General features: G+C 32.5%; 2 protein-coding genes and 1 non-coding gene across 3 annotated transcripts; 1 reads left to right on the top strand and 2 right to left on the bottom strand.

Annotated features, from left to right (window-relative positions):
- Window positions 1–1,482: 1,482 nt before the first annotated feature.
- On the bottom strand, window positions 1,483–2,241 carry LOC21385075 (protein trichome birefringence-like 37; the record flags this gene model as incomplete). Its single annotated transcript, XM_024162563.1, has 2 exons — window positions 1,812–2,241; window positions 1,483–1,676 (listed from the first exon to the last, which is right to left on the bottom strand). Coding segments are annotated over exons 1-2 (487 nt in total), but the record flags the coding sequence as incomplete, so codon positions are not given.
- A 10,189-nt stretch (window positions 2,242–12,430) lies between these two features.
- TRNAA-UGC lies at window positions 12,431–12,503 on the bottom strand. The gene has a single exon. It is a non-coding gene; the product is annotated as a tRNA-Ala (tRNA).
- A 2,925-nt stretch (window positions 12,504–15,428) lies between these two features.
- On the top strand, window positions 15,429–16,974 carry LOC21385076 (50S ribosomal protein L34, chloroplastic). The gene is made up of 2 exons (XM_010093410.2): window positions 15,429–15,743; window positions 16,485–16,974. The coding sequence occupies exons 1-2, from the start codon at window positions 15,530–15,532 to the stop codon at window positions 16,739–16,741; spliced, it is 471 nt and encodes a 156-aa protein (XP_010091712.1). The 5' UTR covers window positions 15,429–15,529; the 3' UTR covers window positions 16,742–16,974.
- The last annotated feature ends 3,261 nt before the right edge of the window (window positions 16,975–20,235 follow it).

Genomic DNA, 20,235 nt, shown 5'->3' on the forward strand with positions numbered 1-20,235 from the left:
AAAAATTTCACATGTGCAAATTTATTTTAATTACAAGTCTAATCCGATCAAATCAAATCGCCCAAACTGATTATAAATGGAATGGTTTCTCTTAATTAAAAACTTCAAACTAACTGAACCGATCAATAATTAACATTTTTTGTTTTGGTTGGAGGTTTTTTTTTTGGTCAACCGATCATGAACGCCCCTAGTGTATATCCGATCCAAAACCGTTAGTCCTAGTCAAACTTACTATTGTATTATACTAATAATGACAATAACAATACCAGCTAGACTAGACTCATAATTAATAAATTTGAATCCATTGATTTATATATATATAAAGACTTGTGAAAGTTTCTAGCTAATAAGCATTGAAATGAAACCAGTTCTTGTACTTTCTCAAGCACGAAACAAGGAAAAAAAATATTAAATGAAGCTAAAATATCACATAAATTCATTTCGGTTAAGAGTTCGTGGTACAATTCGATTCTAATATTAAGATTTCCCAACACAATAAAGACTAAATGAATAGTACACCTAGAAAACATGTCACTTTTAATATAAGGTCAATGTAATTTATTATGGCTTAAGAAGTTTGAGATAGATTGTCCAAATAAAAAAGACATTTTCCTAACAAAATTTTAGAAAATAAAAGAGAAAGAAGAAAGAAGAAGAATTCTCCAACAAAAAAGTAAAGAAACTTATAATAAGATATTCGAATGGAAAGAGAAGAACAAAGTTCAATGTTCATTTTATTTTATTTTATTTTTGAAGGAATGTTCATTTTAATTTAAACCTTTATTTCCTCCCTCCTACATCATTGCAATGTTTCATTGCTTTAACCGTTACATTATTCTTGATGTCCCAGTAAAGAGGAACTTTCTAACTCCCACTTTTTTTTTTTTTTTTTTTTTTTTTTGTGAGGTAACTCCCTTTAGTTTTACATTACAATATAATGTGATTTAGTACTACTAATTTATTTTTCTAGAGTTTTTCCTTTTTCTTTTCTCTGCAATCACTTTATTTAACAACACATTTTCTATCATTTATACAAGGAAAAGAAGAGGACAATTAGATTCTAAACATGCCTCGTCTGGTATGGCTTGACTTTCTTTTACTTGTTTTTAGACGTTGAAACAATGATAGAGATTCTTCAAATCATCTCCAATTAGTCTTTCATTTTTATTTTTATTTTTTGGCTGTGAATTAGTCTTTCAATTTAATTGTTCTTGTTTAGTCATTTATTGTTTAATTATTAGTCTATTACCAAACGAATAGGACCCCTTTAGACGTATTAGCTGTATGATGTATAGTTGTCTAATTCATAATTTCACGGCGTGAAAATTACGGATCCAAAACCAAATAGGCCTCCTTTCCAAACTTGAAATTGAAAATTCAATAATAACATTAAAAAACAATTGAAAAGAGACAAAGAGACAGTCATGCAATGAACAGAAAAAGGGAAAAAAAACCAAAAAAAAAAAAAAAAAAAAAAAAAGCTGTGTTTGTTGTGTGCGTGTACCTGGAATGTCACAGAAGATAGAGAGTCTCTCCTCACAGTGCTTGTCTTTGAGTTTGGCACAGACTCGTGAATCATACACGCCAACGATTGCCACATGTTCAGACTCAGTGAGTCACCCACAAACATTATCTTCTTTCCTCTCCACCTCGCCAGAAAATCCACCCCATTAAACCTTCACCAAACCAAGTAACCAATTCAGTAACAGAAAAAACCGAAATTTTAACAAAAGTAAGCTTGCGCAACATGGGAAGTTAGAAACAGTACATTCACACATATGTTTGTGTATATAATGTATATATAATGGTACCTGGGCAAGTCACAAGAGTCAGGTTTCCAAGCGTACTTGAGGTACTGCTTATCGGGTCTGCCATATTTTTGGCAATCAAACTCAGGATCTATTAATGGACAGCTTGAGGAATCGTAAAGAGGATAAGAAGCGTCGAAAACCCATTTTCCTTGGAACAAATCGCACCCACTTACTTGCTTTCTGCCTCTCAAACCACTCACGTTATGGAACACATGCCCTGCTCTCGTTCTTTGTAGAAACAAGAGCAGAACTTGGAGAAAAAGAGGGAACAGAGCTCGGGGCCTAAAACCCATCTCGGATTTCGGGTCCGAAAACTGTCGAAGAGACGGCTTGCGATGGTACAATGTTGTCTGTGGTGTGGAATTTATAGCGTGTGGAAGAGGGACATTGTCACGTTTAGACAGAGAAATGAAGGAAGGAGAGAGTGGTTTTCGCTAGCTTTGGCGGGTTTATAAATTCACATGTGGTTTACGCTAAAGATAATGATATTTTTACCTTGTTTTTTTTCTTATGAAAAGAGTAAGGGAAAATCTCATAGATTTTTGAGTTGCATAAAAAGACGGAGTGTGACGTGTCATTATCATGCTACATCACTATATATATGAAAATTGTGATAATTTAAGAAATTATATGTAGATTTTAAGTTGCATAAAAAGACAAGACGTAACATGTCATCATGATGCTGTATCACTATAAATATAAAGATTATGACAATTTAAAAAATCTTATTTGAATTTCAAATTGCATAAAAATACAGGACGTGACATGTTATTACGTGGTGCATCACTACCTACATAACACAAGAACATGATTATTATGTTGCTTAGGAGGTGGGATTGCGACAACTCATATGTTTAACACACTGCCACGTAAGTAATAATTTGTGTGTCACGTATAATTTAGTGAAAAAAATGAGATAAATTGGAATGACTGCCATATATGTATATATATAACAATGTTGATTTACTGACACAAATAGTGGTGATGATTGATCCGTGATAAGTAACATTTGTCATCGTAAAATGTGTGTAAGGTGTAATAGAAGGGCTAAAAAAAAATCTTATGTCAGCTTTCAAATCGGAAAACTAGAGAAATTTGTTTGTTTGTGTTTGTTGGTGTCATGAGGAGGAGTTGAAAAGCTCCTCTTACTTTACATTTCCTCATTGGGTCTGCCGAGTCACGGGCATAATTGAACGTGTTCTATTATACTTCACATGGTTAATGCATCTGTAGCCGATCGGAACACGTATTTGTTTCACTATATTTGTCATTCTTTTTTATGCAACTAGGTTAGATATAATATAAATATTCATATTGGCTTGGAACGCTATAACAAAAATCCGGGTGGGGTCGGGTCCTTGATAAATGACATTTTAACTATCAGTATTTTCTCTTAAAAAAAAACACACATAAATTAAAAATAATTTTGAATTATAATTTAAATTTATGAATTAAACGTCCATGAAGTCATTTTCTAAGCAAATAGAATGAAGAATGATTGATTTATTATTCGGTTATTTATTAAAGGGCTGACATTTTCATTACGGGTAGAACATCAAGTGTTTTCTTTGATACGTCTTCAAGTTAGCTTGAATAAGCTAAACTGAAATTAATTAAATCTGTTTGAGAAAGCCAAAGTTTTCAAGAAATTCAGGCTGATGAATTAATTTTCAAGTAGTACTACAATTCAACAGACGAAACTAACCAAATTAAGTTTGTTAGATTTGAGAAATTGGCTTTTAAAAATTTTATTTACGGCAAAACATCAACCCAAAATCCAACTTTAGATCCACCGTATTGCTTTTGTCTCCGCCGACAAAATGCTAACGCGAAGTGAATGTCAAAGCCTTTGCATTACAAGTAAACAAAATTAGATTAGTTTTGAAATGTATAAATTTCCTGGTTTTGGTAACTCGGGATAACAAAAGTCTCGTTCATTTCACTGATTCAAGTTTTCAATTTTAATTTTATTACAGTTAAAAACTTTTACAAAAAATTAAATATAACTTTTTCTGTTACAGTTTAAAAACTCTCACATTAAATCACATATCAGATCGAATTAAAAATTCAAATCGATGAAGTCTAAAATTGTGCTAGTTTCACATTAATTTTCCCTTGGTTCAACTTCTTTTAGCCATGTAACGGCGGATTTTAGGCGCGCACGGAATGTTGAAACCAGCAATAAAGTAACAGACAAAATGTTGCGAGTCCCATTGCTTAGGCTGTCCTAAATAGTTGAAAGTTTGAAACACTGTTTTATCTCCTTGTGAGCTACTATCAAGGCCATTGGTTCAGTTTTTGACTTTTGGATTATTCATTAACTTTGAGGAGGGGTAAGGTCAAAAAAAAAAAAAAAAAAAAAAAAGAACAAAGGAAAAGAAAAAAAGAGGGAATCAACCCTCGGATCAGGACCATTTCAGCACATATTGGGCAGTTTACAGATTTAGACACAAAAAAAAAAAAAAAAAGTTAAAACAAATATTTAAATTTTATAAAAAAAATATTATAACAAAAAAATTTAAAAGTAATGCATCCATTATTGGACACTCCGCCGCCCGCTGATTATAGAATCGGCCGAGTTTAAAAACATTCTTTCAGACGGAGTTAAATAGACCCACAAAAGCCCCACTTTGGGGCCCAATATAAGAACGATCCTATCAAAAGTTTGGAGAATAGTCCATTAAAGAATCTTATTTTATGCGAAGAAGTTAGCAAAATTTGACTTTTCTTTTTGATAAATCTTCTCTCGCTGAGATTTTCATTATTAAAAGGATTAATTTTAAAAATTCTTTTCGAATTATGATATCTCTAACACTTTATTTTTTAAATTTTAAAACGTAACATTCATTCTTCTGAATTTTATTCCATTAACAATTTTGTCCCTTTCATTACACTGAGTGACAGAATTTATCACGTGTCAATTATTTAACTCATCTGAGGAGAGTAATATCGTAAAATATCATGTAAAACCCCAAGTTATTAAAAAAGGGATTAAAATGCATCAGTTTATCAGGTTATTGAAAAAAATTAAGATTTGCTCCAAAAATATTTCAAAATTCGTTGCTATCTGGATATTAAACAATCGACAAATATACATTTCTCCTAATTAGCAGAAAAATGAACAAGATCAATAAATAGAAGTTGTCTTGCGTCTGGATTTCATTTTTCTTTTCCTCACTTTTCATCCCTTCTGGGGTTCTGTATTGGCTTTGGGCATTTCTTCTGGGTTTGCTTGAATGAAGCCACTATTTAAGGAAAAAATTAAAGAAAAAAAAAAGAAAAGAGAGAGAAAAAAAACTCATCTCTTTCTTTGAAGAGATTAGCTGGGTATTTTCTTTTCAAATGGTTGGATTTTAGATCTATTAATAGATTCATATTTTACATTGCATATAGTTCAACTTTACAGATAATACACGAAACCCATAAGTTAGTTCAACTTAATAATGTTGATGATGACGAAGAAAAAAATCTAGATATTAGTGTCTCGTCGAATGCACGTTGACCTCTGTGAGTGGTGCCGCCGAAGAAGATGAATGCTATGGCTTCGGCATTGGTGCCCAGACCGTTCACGTTCGCATTTGCTCACGCCAGCTCCACGCGATCTGAGAGCAAACTCAGAGTCGGCAATGACGGTACCGGAGGAGGTGGAAATGGTTTGAAACGTTTTGAAAATTTTTTGAATCTCTCCCTTAGAATATGCTTTTTAAAGGAATCATGAGATCTAATTTTTGATAAACTGATGCAATAATGTCCCTTCTGTTACCAGTGATTCTGAACGAAGATAGGTATAAACGTAATTCTACTTTCAAATCTCACTAAATAATGGACACGTGACGAATTCCGTCACTCAGTGTAACGGAATGGGCAAAATTATTAACGGAATAAAGTTTAAAGGGATCAGATGTTACGTTTTAAAATTCGAAAGACAAAGTGTTACGTGGGTCATAATACTTTTGAAATTAATCCTTATTAAAAGGGCATATTTATTTTCTCTACGTCTCTTAAAATTAATATAAAATACAGAAGTACTAAATACAACCTTCAGACTTTTTTACAGATATTACCTTTTATGTTTGACATCACTTTAATTTCACATTTAATAATAAGTCATCTTTACAAATATAATTACCACTCTCTCTATAACTGACTCACACACACCAACCGGTATTGCCAACTTAATGTATACGATTAACACATTTCTTTTTTTGGTTGTAACTGTTTTACAAAAAGATTGCAACATCCAAAGGGTTTTTTTTTTTTTCCTCGTTTTCTTTTTTTAAGCATAAAACGTTCAACTTCTTTTTTTTTTTTTCCTGAATATACAGCGTTCAAATTTTCAAGAAAATGATAAGGTATTTGAACAAAATGAACATATATGTTCCTTATAAATAAAAAAGTGTTACGAAAAGAACCTGTAACTTAAATTGCAAAAATAGTAGTTTACGAAAAAGAAATTTGCAAACTTAGATAACATAAATAAAAAAGGTGCGAAGGAAAAAATGTTATAATTGATGTGATGCATTGTTCAGTCAAAAACACGCTCAACAAAAAAAAAAAAAAATTGAATATATTACTTTTCTTTTTTCCTTCACTGATAAATAATAGAACACAAATATATAACGAACAATAAAAAAGCACAATAATCTGTACCGTCAGGTTACCTTCAGAAAAAAAAAGTTCATCAAAGATTCAAAAAATCTAAATATAGTACTTTTGAAATATATTTAGGAAAAAAAATTAAAAAAAGACACCTTAGTGGTTCGCTTTTGATATTCTTAAGCAAAGTGCTCTTTCTTATTTTAAATAACTTGAAGCCAAAAAGGAAAGTAAAGAGGAAAACAATTTCAATAAGCACTTGTAAATCTTTGTTAACATAAAATAAACGCGGATGAGCCTAAAATAAAATGAATAAATGCTCTTCTACCCAAAAAAAAAAAAAAAAACATGGGGCTGAAGGCTCAAAGAGAGAGTGCCACTCTCGTAAATATTTTTGTAGAAAATGACTTATTATTAAGTGTGTTTACTTAATAAAGTTAAAGTGACACGTGTTACATATAGAAGGCAACATCGGTAAAAGAATTTGAAATAAAAGTTATATTTAACATTTCTTTATAAAATATTGTACTACTGTGATTTTCTGACTTCGTTTAGTAAATTTGAGTTTTTAATTTAAATTGAGATGTAATATTTTTTAAAAAATTTTAACTGTAACAGATAAAATTAAATTTGATATTTTTTTAGAATTTTTAACTATAAAAATTAAAAATTAAAAATTTAAATCGGTGAAATGAACAATATCTAAATAATTTTACTTAAGTCAAGTGGAATCTAATTTTTCTTCCAAAGTCCTTGAAATTGATGATGGCGTAAAAACACAGATGGTAACGATTCTGACGATGATGAAAATTACAATAATGATGGTTTGTATGGTGGTCATCATCGTGATGATGTAGTGACCGCTTTATCTTTAGCAATTTTTCATCACCACATATACGTGCCACATTTTTTTTATGACAAACTATGAATTGAAAAGGCATGAATACTTGTCAACAATTAGATAATGACTAAACATCGTTGGAAAAGCTCGCGGAATCTAACCCAGTACTAAATGGCCAAGTGGTGGTAAAAGAAATTAGAAGCTCGCGGAATCTAACCGTGGCTACGATGATTTATTTCTGTTTAATCATTAATGGCCTACCTCCTTTATGTCGAGTGATATTTGATTAGTTACCGATTTATCTAATTACTTTTGTATAATTTTTATTCTGTTAGAACTCTTAGTTGATATGTTGCTTTACTTGCCTTCTCGATCAACATGATTAAGTTAACTAAACTTTGGTAGCATACTTGTCATTGCCTAAGGTAATGCTCTATACCGAATTTGTTACGGCCATCACACAATTTTCACATGAATAATAAGTAATTGTTGGCCTTGTTCCTCCTTGCGTAATGTGATTGAAAGAATACTTGGTGTGTGGAAGGTCAGGTTTCGTATTTTGAAAAGCATTAACCATTACCCTATTAAAAAGTAAGTTAAGATTCTGGTTGCATATGCTATAATCCATAATTTTATCCACATGTACCATAATGGAGACAACCTATTAGACCAGTACTCACAAGATGTCATTCCGGTTGCAGACATTGATCCCCAGAATGTTGAAGAGGACATCAACGACAATAACGACCACGAAGGACAGCCATTGAATTATAATGCAGAATTGGAGATGAATGCGTTAAGAGATGCAAGGGCGCATACAATGTGGGCAGTGTACCATAATCGTCGTACGCGCTAATAATTCAAACTTTTGATGTTGAAGTGCTATGAGGTGATATTACACGGTGTATGTAGACTCATGTTATAAATTATGTATATATTGTTGTCTTTTTGCTCTCCATTATAATAGAAACTGATCTTCTAGTAATTTTTATATGGTATTTTAATTTATTAAATGAAGAAAAATACTTACTAAGTAAGTTTAAATTTATTACTACTTATAGATGATTCACTTTTATTTTTATACATCTTTTTAATCACCCAATAACCCATTCTTCGTAATTATATATATTTAATTCTAATTATTCAGATTCAATTGTATAAAATCAATTAAATTAAAAAAATAAAAAAATTCAGAATATTACTCACAACTCAAGTATTAGTAGAAACAAACACAAACTCAAATAGATTCTAATCTCAAATTATAACTCAAATGTACACAACTAAACACAAACTAAAATTACAACTTCAACTCAAGTTATAACTCAAACTCAACTCAAGATATATACTCAAATCACTCAAACTCAAAAACGACAAAAGATCAAGCCCTACATAAAATAAAATAAAAAAGTGAAACCGAATGTTTGGGAAATGGTCGTTTTAACTTCTAACCTCATATCCCCTCTCATTGGATTTATTATTCCAATGTTACCAAAAAAAAAAATTTAATTGTATCATTAACGTCGCACTAAACTTAATTAATAATAACTTTGTGACAAAGGCTAGCTGGGCTAGCGAACAATATGTATAGGATAAGTTTGCAATATTGTTAGGCCCCGTTCATTTCGTTGATTCGAGTTTAGAATTTGAGTTTTGTACAGTAAAAAGTTCTCACAAACAGTCACATTTAATTTTTTTACTATAATACAAAACTCTCACATAAAATCACATTTTAACTTGAATTAAAAATTCGAATCAACAAACTAAATGCTATGTATAGCACGTCAAAGTTCAAACTAGTATTATTGTTTTCGTTGTTGAATAAACAAACTTTTCAGTATTAGTAAACAATTGCAATAGAAAAAGTTGAGAATAATAATTGTGTAGCATGAATGGCCTGGCCAACTTGCATTAAGGGGGTCCCCCCCTCATAGCCGCCTCTCTCTCTCTCTCTCTCTCTCTCTCTCTCACATTTTCTCCCCACCATCAACTGTCTCTCTCTCTCTCTCTCTCTCTCTCTCTCTCTCTCTCCGTAAACACATATTTATAAAAATAATGCGCTTATAGCTGCTTTTAATTATAGACGTTTTTGCTTTCCCGCCCAATATAGCATGCATGCTTTTGCATTATTAGCACATCTAATTAACTAAAAAGCAGCAATTGTTAGAGCATAATTATACGGATGCCGACGTTCAAAATGAACACGTCCTTATAAGGTCAAATTCATTAACCACCCAAATTTGTCTTTACGCAATTCCATGTCACTATAATCCACGTCCAAAAATCCTTTCTGTCTCTTACGGCAGAAGTATCTCATCCCTTTTAGTCCTCCCCCACAAAAATGAAGGATATTATTCACTACTGGATAACAATAACATTTTTTTGATTCCCCTTCCTCATTCTGTGGATGACGCTTTTCCATATTTGGAACTACTAATTTTAAACGATTATATCTTCACTTTAGCTTCTTTCATGTTTTAAAAGTGTACTATATATATATATATATTTGCAATAGTTTAATGACCCTTGATAATAAATTAAAAGTTATATAAATTTTATTAAATCCTGTTTCTTACCATATTTACGATGATCGTTTCTTAGAGAAGCTACGTCTAAAATTATTCTAACACTCTTAAAAAGCACCTTTTGAACGACACAAGTTGAAATGCGAGGCACCTAATATAATTAGTTGCCACTTGAGAGTAAGATTAGGTTCACTTAAATGGTTGAGTTAACTGTAATTGAGGCTGATGAAGAAATAACGAAAACCAAAAACATGATTATCATCATGTCCTATCTTGTTTAATGGGGAGAGAGTTGGTTACTTGGGTGGGGCCTAAGACGACATAATAAACATGTCACGGTGAAGTATGAGAAAAGGAACCTCTCAAGACCATGTCCATTGTTGATCTTGTCAAGTGGTCTACAGTTGGGCAATGGGGGCTCCATTTGGTTAGTGACTTCACTCTCTTTCACATAAGTTGCTTATTGCAAAAAGAAGACTGTACAATACGGGTCCGTTTAGTTTGCTGATTCGAGTTGAGATGTAATTTTATGTGAGAGCTTTTTACTGTGGTAAAAAAATTAGATGTGACTGTTTCTGAGAGTTTTTTATTATAGTAAAATTTGAATTTTAAACTCGAATCGGTAAAATGAACAGGGCTTACATATATCTATTGATTTTTTTTGTTTTTGTTTTTGGTGCTCAGTTCTACACGTGGAATTGGTTTGGTGTTTACATTTTGTCCACTCTCACAGGTTTACTACAAAGCCCACATTTAGTTATTGAATGGTTGCAGAATGGTCTGATCAGTCTCCACTCAAGGCGTGCAAGATATTGCAGCCTTGGATGTCTGATGATTGATTAGTTAGAAAGAAGAAGAACTCTGGTGGATATGCCCACAAAGCAAAGGGCACAAACATTTGGGAACCAGCGAACATCTGGATTTGAAATCTTCTAATTTCCACTAGTACCTACCAAATTCAGCTCCACTTTTGCAAGTCCATTACTCCCTTTTTCTTTCTGCTGAAAAGAAAAAAGGTATCCTCACTCCCCTATCCAATGGTCATTTAATAATCTATTAAGACTGCATGTAGAACGGAAAGTAACCTGACTCGTGTATTTATCAATTAGCACATTCAAAAAGTACTCCAAAATTACTTCAGTCCAAGTCATATTCGGCAGTGCGATAAAAGATATATAATTTCAACTTCACTGAAAATTAATGAATCAATCATTAACTGAGATTAACTGATAGATGGAAGAACTCTAATAGATTATCATTCGTTACTATGCCACCACAACCGGTGATAATTCAATTTTATTTCACCCCAAGTACACTATAATGAATCTCCATCTTTTGAGTATATTTTACCATATAATTGGTTTAAAAGTTGATTCATGTTTGTCGTTTTTGTAATTCTGTTGCTCACAGTCTTTTCTCAACCAACTGATCTATTGTAGTCTTTGGGTGACATGAACCCCAACTCTTCTTTTAAATTCCCAATACTGATTTGAGGATAAAGTTAAATGGAAAGTAGTCCGGCTGGATTGTGCTTTTTCCTGCTTATTGATTATAGAATCACTTCTCTATAGAAATAATTCAAATTGTTAGGAACTCATCTAGGCAGTTATGTTGATGAGAGATTATGACTATTGATGGTCAGAGAAGTATACCAAAATTAAATTACTAGAATATCACTTTAAGGGCCCATATCTCCATTATGGATTATGTTGAGAACATTTTCAATATATCATATAATAGTAAACTAACCAATCCTAAAAAGCTAAAAACTTACCTAACTACAACCCCACAAGTTGTCCGATTGTCTCAAGCCCTAATCAATTGATGCATACCAAGAGTTGGCATGGTGGTTAACTCTGTGGCAACAACTCTGCTCCTACCTCTTACGCAATATAGAATTAATGCAAATGCCGTTTGCTAAGGCACTGAGGAAATGAACTATCGAAAACCCATCCATTAATTTTGTATACCTTTTAACATATATTTTTATTTGAAGCCTCAACTGCTTAGTGGTCAGATCAACAGTCTCGTGATCTTAATTAGGCCTAAAATGAAGTACAAGGAACTGGTATAAGATCTTTTCATGAAGTTAATATTGATTAGGAGTACTTGCCAACTTGGGAAGGACTAATCTCATGAAACAATTGACATGCACGGGTTGGTACCATACAGAAATTAAGGTCTTATCCCAAGACCCTAACAATTATTGTATTCTTTATAGCTTTGCAAACTAATATTTGTTAAGGATGGAATTGCTTAAGATAAGGATTGGCTTACTTACCATTATTGACTAATATTCTTTTGTTCACTGTGCATGGATAATAATATAATAATATTCCAGCAAATCATTTTTTTAAAGACCTATATAATCTTCCTTCAGCAAAATGTAGATTTAAATAGCTTTTTGGAAAATGGAAGGACATTTCTTATAAGAATTATTGGAGATTCATTTGTTTTTTTAACATATAGAATGCTACACTTGGTGGTTTTTTAATTGAATAAAATAATAATGGACAAATGTTATAGCTGGCTCATCTACAGGAAAGAATGGTATATATAGAAACGAAAAGCTACAAGAAGCCTTCTTAGAAATCAGAATTGGTCCTCTCTTGAGAGTGGATGAAGACTGTTATAAATAATGAGCCAAACCAAATAAAAATTGGAGATGCAGGGTATCGAACCCTGTACCTCTCGCATGCAAAGCGAGCGCTCTACCATTTGAGCTACATCCCCATACAAGCTCTCTGCATTTTCTTAAAATTAATCCTTATTATAACGGTTTTTTTTTGTTGGTATTTTGTGCTCATCAAACAACTCACACGCTAAAACCTAAAACCCTAACCCCTCAACACACACACACACTCAGGAGGACTTGAACCCTCAACCTAAAAAATTAAAACGACAGTAGCAGAAAAAAAAAAATCAAAACAAAATGTTGTTTCTACCTCTTTGAAAATAAGCATATATCGGTTTTAACGTTTTTGTGAAAATCATGTCTTTTTACTTTGATTACCTTTTGTTTATTATGCTAAACAAACGACATTTTCTCAAATGATAATAATAATAATAAACAAACGACATGTAGTTTGTTATAAATGTTGTTTGTACCTGAAATGAACGACATGTCCTTTACTTATGGTTGCCCTTACTCCTGTAGTCTTTTGTGTGGTAGAAACGACATAATGTTTTCCTTTAGACAAAATGGGATGACGTTCGCTACTTGTCGTTTTTAAAGTGAAATGAATAACCATGTTACTTTTAACTTTCATGTCGTTTATTATTGGTTCGTAGACGACATGTCGTTTCTATATGGCAGTTGAAATTCGGCGCGACGTTTCTAAATTTTGTTAACAACGTGTTGTTTAATTATGGGTATAGTTTCCACCTAAGAATCAATATTATGTTTTCCTTGAAATTGTAGACGATTAATTTCAGGAAGAATTCAAATGCTTTATTGATATTTTTTAGTGGTTGGAACTGGTTGTAGATACTTTTGAAAAGTGAAATTTAAAGGGATTTTCTTTTTAGAGTCCATTTAGAATGGCTTAAAAAAAGTTATTTTTTGACTTATTTAGTCTAAAAGTCACTTTTAGACCTATTTAGATGGACAACATTATAATATTTTTGACTTTTTTTAACATTTTTAGAACAAGTCATTTTCTTGACGCTTATAAAAAAATGCGTATAAAAGACTTTTTATTTACATTCTTAACATTTTATTTGTGAACAAATTAAAATCTCATCTATATCATTTTTATTACATTACTTTTTATAATGATAAGTGCTTTGGACTTTTTTACCAAAATAAATTCAAAAGCTCTTCTTAAATATAAAAGTATTTTTTTCAGATATTATCCAAACACTAATAAAAAAACTCTAACTTATACTTATTTTCTTCTACTACTTAAAAATACAAGCACAAATTATCTCAAAAGGCCCTTATTATAGAAGCATAGAGATTTATATATTTATATATATTTTTCATTTTGATATTGTAAAAATTTGTACTCTCAAGTTCCCTCATTGTATGTCAATTTAAAAGGGTCGGGAATACAAAAGAACTACACAAAAGGGAATAGATTTTTAATTTTTCTCTTTTAAAAATTCTAACCACCAGATGATGTTGTTGTTATTGTATATAAAAAAAGAAAATTGTAGTGAATATAGATTTTTGAAATTAAATTAAGTAAATAGTAGATTTTAAAATAATTTGAATTAAATATCAATTTACAGTATAAAAAATTCATTTATGATTGATAAAATATCTTTATTTACAATGAAAAAAATCTTTTTATTAGTCGTAAATAAATTATTTACACGATAAATTATTATTTACTTTAAATAATTTTAAAATCTATTATATACTTAATTTAGTTTTGTAAATATACTATTTACCACATTTTCCCATAAAAAAGAGTACCCAGTTTTTTTTTTTTTTTTTTTTTTTTTTTAAAAAGAGTATCATTGTAATATTGCCACAGGAAAGTTTGAATTAACTATAGTAAATAACGTATTTTATAATTATACTGAACATTTTTTTTAGAAACATATAGAAGGAAATAACGATGACGACATATGTTATTGATTTCCATGCCCTCAAATTTATGCTTAATTTTTTATCCCTGTTAAATGTACTATTAGTATTATACTTGTCCTCCCATTTTTTTAAGGAAAAAATTACTGAATTTATCCTTAAGAGTGCACGAGTCTTAATTTTTATTCATTATTCTTTACTAATACCCTTCAGACTTATATAGGGCCCGTTTAGTTTGCTGATTCGAGTTTTTAATTCGAGTTGAGATGTGATTTTATGTGAGAGCTTTTTATTGTAGCAAAAAAGTTAGATGTGACTGTTTCTGAGAGCTTTTTACTGTAGTAAAACTCGAATTCTAAACTCGAATCGGTGAAATGAACGAGGCCATTGTTATTTAACTAAAAAGATATTAATCATGAGTAAAAGTGAAAAATTTAGACTCATACACTATAAAAGTATGTTTGGTAGGAGGGATTGGGGGTGAGGGAGAGGGGTGGAGGGAGGGAGAACCCTAATCTCTTGTTTGGTTCGAGGGAGAGGGGAAGGGAGAGGAGAGGTGGAGGGAGACTATCTCCACCCAGGCCCACCATTTTGCATCCCTCCTCCGATGGAAAGATCCATACAATCTATTGATTAAATATTAGAAAAGACCATTTTATTCTTAAAATGTTTAGTATATAATTAATAAACAGGACAAAAAGTAATTAAACAAACATTTATTCATCCATTCTTTTAACTATCTCTCCTTCCAAATAACACAAAAAATTACTATAATCTTCTACATCCCTTCACATTTTTTATCCTTCCAACTCTCTATTTTTCTTACCAAACGGAGCCTAAAAGGTATTTGTCTCAATTGGACAAAAGTAAACTTCTGTAGTCGTTCAACATCAAAACTTGAACAGAATGGTTTAAGACCCAAAGGGCTTATATTCCAAGTTAAATCGCCTATTGGGCTTACTCAGCCCAACATGTTAACAATACACGGATCAGCCCAACATGTTAACAATACACCGCTCATGTTCCTAGTTACGGCCCTCTTCGCCACAGGAGGCGTGCGGTGTTTCTGGCTAAACTCACAGCTGGTCACATTCCCAAAACGACCATTGAAATTGAGTCGATAAGGCAAAAAGACAGACACAGAGAACAACCTCATCTCCTCCGAAGTCTGGGGATAACAAAACCAACGAAAGAACAAAGAGGGCAGAGAAGAGGAAAAAAAAAAATGGCTTCGATCTCGGCGGTAACATTGTCGCCATGGCTGTCGAGTAGGGGCAGTCGAGCACAAACGTCCTCTGCTTCTCTCACTTTCCTCACTGGTTCCAGAAGAACTACCTCTCTGTCCATGAACGCCGCGAACGTCCTCAACGCCCGTTCTGGGCTGCTTCACTGCTCCTTCCTTCCTTCCTCGTCTCTGGGCTTTCCTTCTTCTGTCTCAGGTAATCGTTATTCAGCTTTTTATGTGGTGGCATTCATCTTGTTTGATGATTTTCCCATGTGGGCGTACTACATTAGATAAAATTGATGAGCTTTGTTTTGGGGAATGAATATTCTTTTCCTTTTGCTGAGTGTTATGGAGGAAAAATTTGGGTTTTGGAAGGTGAACGATTGGTGGAGTTTAAGTTAGGAAAAGAATTTTCTATTGCTAGTCAAACAAAAACTTCGGTAGAGCTAGAACTGGTAAAGGTTTTTGTGATGATGGTATATTGGCGTTCTTTGTCATGTAAAGATACGAAAATACAAAATGCAAATTCAAACCAACTTTGGTCAATTTGGGTTTGGTTGGCAAACTTTGGAACAGAAACATAGAGCAGAAGAATTTCTTTTCAGATGAACATGTTATACACATCTATGATGAATGAAAGATTTTATGAACTTTCAAAAGGAAAAAGAAAAAAAAAGGAGCTTCTAAAAACACTTAAAATGGATGTCCTTGGTTCACAAAAGGGTCCTGCTACTTTTTTTTTTTTTAAGGAAACATAGTGATCATGAGTGGTTAATGTACAATACATGGCTAAATCTTTAACTTTGTTCAAATATCTTTTAGTTTTCTAGATAGTGGGTGCATTCCCAAATGACAAATTGATTGTCCAAATTTGACCGTCACGTCAATGTAGAAGCTGGGAGCTTCATGCAGTACTTGTGTTGTGTTTCTTCTCAAATAATATTTGAATCTTCAGGTTTATCACTGGGCTTGGATTTAAATTCTAACGTTGGGATTGGAAAAGGAAACCGCCGTGGCTTAGTCGTGAGGGCTGGGAAGCCTGCTCTTTGTCTAACCAAGAGAAACAGGTCTCGGAAATCATTGGCGCGAACACATGGCTTCCGAAGGCGAATGAGAACCACTAGCGGTAGGGCAGTGCTAAAGCGCAGACGTGCCAAGGGACGAAGGGTTCTCTGCACAAAATCCTATCCCAGCAGTGGGAAAGGTTCCTGATTGTTTGCTCCTTTTCTGAAACTGTTTTAGCCAGAGTAATGTTTATGTTATGATGTCTCTGACAGTCGATTTATGTGTATGTCACCGAAATTTTAAGCTTATGCATCATGATTTTCTTTTGTATTTTTTTTTTTAATTTTAAAGAACCGTGACAATTGAATTTTTACTCTGTTTCTGCATTGATATCCCATGATTAACTGTTCAGCATGAAAAGTAATTTCTTTTTTGAGTCAGGTGAGATCTTGTTTAATTTAGTGTAAAACACATTTTACTTGTTTGAACTTTTTATTTTCTGTTACTTGATCCCCTAGACTAAAAACTTAGACATCATAACACCCTGAACTTCAAATTGGTTGGCATTTTACCTAAAATTTAAAGGTCCGTCAAAGTTTATGGATGGAAGTTTACTTGAAAGGCAATGAGTGCAATGAGTGGAAAAGCGTCTCTGTGACTGACTATGTAGTTATTTGATAAGTTCTCATGTTATAATACTTATTTGGTTGTATATTAAAAAGAATACTCTTTTAAGTACAGTTAATACCAGAATGTACAATTCAGTTAATACAAGAATTGCACATTAAAAAAAAAAAAAAAAAAACCTTAAGACTAGTTCGTCTCTTTTCCCCTCTTTTTTCTTTGGTGCGCCGTTCTCGTGTGCAGATTCGAAGGCCGGAGTTAGGCGCCGGCCACGGGCTAGCCTTTGAACTCCCGGCTCCATGGATGAGTTGCAAAACCGTGTGACTTCGTCTTCCCTGGTGGCTTTCGCATTCGACACAGGGAATGGAGGGACGCTTTTGGGCTTCAGGGTATGTCATCGAGCATGTGGATGGGGGCTGTTTCAGCCCGTTTGTGTGTGCCGGTAACCCCAAGTCAGATGCGGCCTTGGGAGGCGATGATCATATTCGTTTGAAGGGGGGTTGGGGAGGGTTATCCTCTAACAGCTGGGCATGGTGGAAGGCACTTTGGGCTCTGTTTTCCAGGGGAGCCTGATCTGTGTAGGTCTCTATTGGAAGGCGGATGCTTTGGGGGGTTATCTCCCTGGTTTGCGGCGGCGGACAGCGGCTGAAGGTGGTTCCTCACGCTGATGTTTGGGCATCTCCTAAGCTATTCAAATCGCGGTCTTGACTGTTGATTTCCTCTCCTAGAGCTGTTGTCAGATTGTCACCGGAGATTGTGTTGTTGTTAGGTCTGTAACGCTTTGTTTTGGTTTTGTTTGTGTCAAATAACAATGTTGTTGTTACCGCCGACTATAGTTTTATTTTGCTTTTCTTGAATTTAAAATTTACTCTGAATTTGAATTTTTACTCTTTACTATTGATTAAATCCTTTTTAGTCAAATAATTATATTAGTCAAAAGGGTATTAATCAAAAGGTAAAAATAATTATATTAAGGGTAAGTTCATTAATTTTCTCAATTATTTAATAAAACATAACCACACACATATAAGGATTTTAAGCAACTTCACTTAATAGGTTAACCTTTTAAGATAAAAGCACAATCCCTAATAAAGTCTAACTATTCTCTCTTTTTTTTCCTTTCATCTTTCCTTGAGCTCTAAAATAAACAACCGGTTCTATCTAATAAACTTGAATGAAACACTTCAAGAAAATAGACATGTACCTCGTTAAACAACTTCTAACTCGTACAATCTATAAAAAATTTGATTGGTCGAGATTGAGAAAACCGTGGCTTAATACTATAAAAGCCACCGGTAAGCATCAAAACTAGTGGATTAGAAATAAAACCCAAATACTAGAAAATGGAAAAACAAAACTTTTAGTGTTCACAACCTTAAAATTCTTCAATCTATGGCAGAAAAATGTGAAATCTCTCCGCGTTATGGAACAATTCAATCCACACCTGGATAACAAATGTCAAATAGTATAATTGGACTTTGGTTTAATTTCGGTAATTTTAATTTGTAACCAACCGAGCATGCTTAAATTTTCTAACTAAGGCATTCTTGATTTATTTCTGTTGATTTGGTGTCTCCAATTTAACAAATGCTGAAGGAATGACGTGTGATTAAGTCAACAGCTAGATGTGGAAGGCTGCAGACTCTCACAGCTAGCAAATTAATTAGTACACGTGTCATTCATCTATTTGGCCTAGTTTGGTATAAATAAGGGATTGGTGATATGTTGTAGGCACTCTGGTTTTCAGAATAGAAAACTTCTCTGTACACGTGAGATTACGGAGAGAGAGAAATTCAAGTTGGGTGAATTTCTGGGTTTGTAATCTGTTTGGGTGTGTGATTGTTTCCTGAGAAACGTGAGAGAATATGAGTGTGTAATCCCTGTTTATTAGTAGAAGGACTAGGGAAGAAATCCCTGACTTGGATTAGGATTATTTAGAATCCGAACCAAGTATAATTTCTGGAGTCTTTGATCTAATTTCTGTTCTTAACTTCTCTTCTGGAAATCTGTCTTCTTTCTTCATTTCTTGAGGACTAATTTCCTCACAATTTCTTTATTTTTGTTTTTGTTGAAGAAAGAACTTGAATATGAGAGATTCGAACTCTTGCCTTCATTGATGAATAGGTGATGCGTTACGCTAGCCGAAGGTAATATTGAAATTTTTAAGATTAATAGTATATTTATATTTAGAAATAACGAATAATTTCAAATTTTGGGAAAGAAGGTGAGTTATTACCAAGCCTCTGTGAATTCTAAGTATAATGACAGTTTGATCTCAATTTTTAATTTTGGTAGAAAGATCCTTCAACTTTTTTGTTCTATTTCTTTTTTCTTTTTTAACTTTTCGTGACAGTTTTAGTCCTTAACGAATATATATATATATATATATATTTCCTTAATTTAGTATAGATATTAAGTTATATTATAACAACTGAAAATTTTACAAAAATAGTTATATTAAATAAAAAATGTTCTAACTCTAAATAATCTTTAATTATATTTTACACATAACATAATTATTTTTGTAAAATTTCAAATTTTCTGTGATAAAAACATGATTACCAGTTACATAAAAAAAATTGTTTATCAATTCTAGTGTCAAGGATAAAAAAGGTCAAAAAACAAAAGTTCAGGAAATAATTCTGTTAGAATTAAAAAGTTTAATAAACAAAATTATCACAATGCTCAAAGTTCAAGAATTGATTATAATAAGATAACCTAGAAAAAATTGGTTTGTAAAACTTGAAATTAGAAAATAGAGAAAACTGCAAAAATTGACCCTTAAACACATTCTTCTGGAGTTATACTATTTTGCTGTGATAGGTTACCTATTTGATAATAATCTATCAAATTATATATAGTAATCTATCAAATTACGCCCACCGTCGATGATTGGACACCGGCCGCTTGTGACTGGGACCCGCTGCCAGCGTAATTTATCAAATTATAGATAATAATCTGTCAAATTACACTCTAAATGGGTAAAATTCAATAGGCCAATATTGAGAGCTAAAAATCCTTAATGGTACCATTTTAAGAAGTATTTGTCAAAATTACCTAAAAATAGAGAAAACCAG

Source organism: Morus notabilis, unplaced genomic scaffold (genome assembly GCF_000414095.1).
Source record: "Morus notabilis unplaced genomic scaffold, ASM41409v2 Scaffold4090, whole genome shotgun sequence".
Classification (NCBI taxonomy): Eukaryota; Viridiplantae; Streptophyta; class Magnoliopsida; order Rosales; family Moraceae; genus Morus; species Morus notabilis.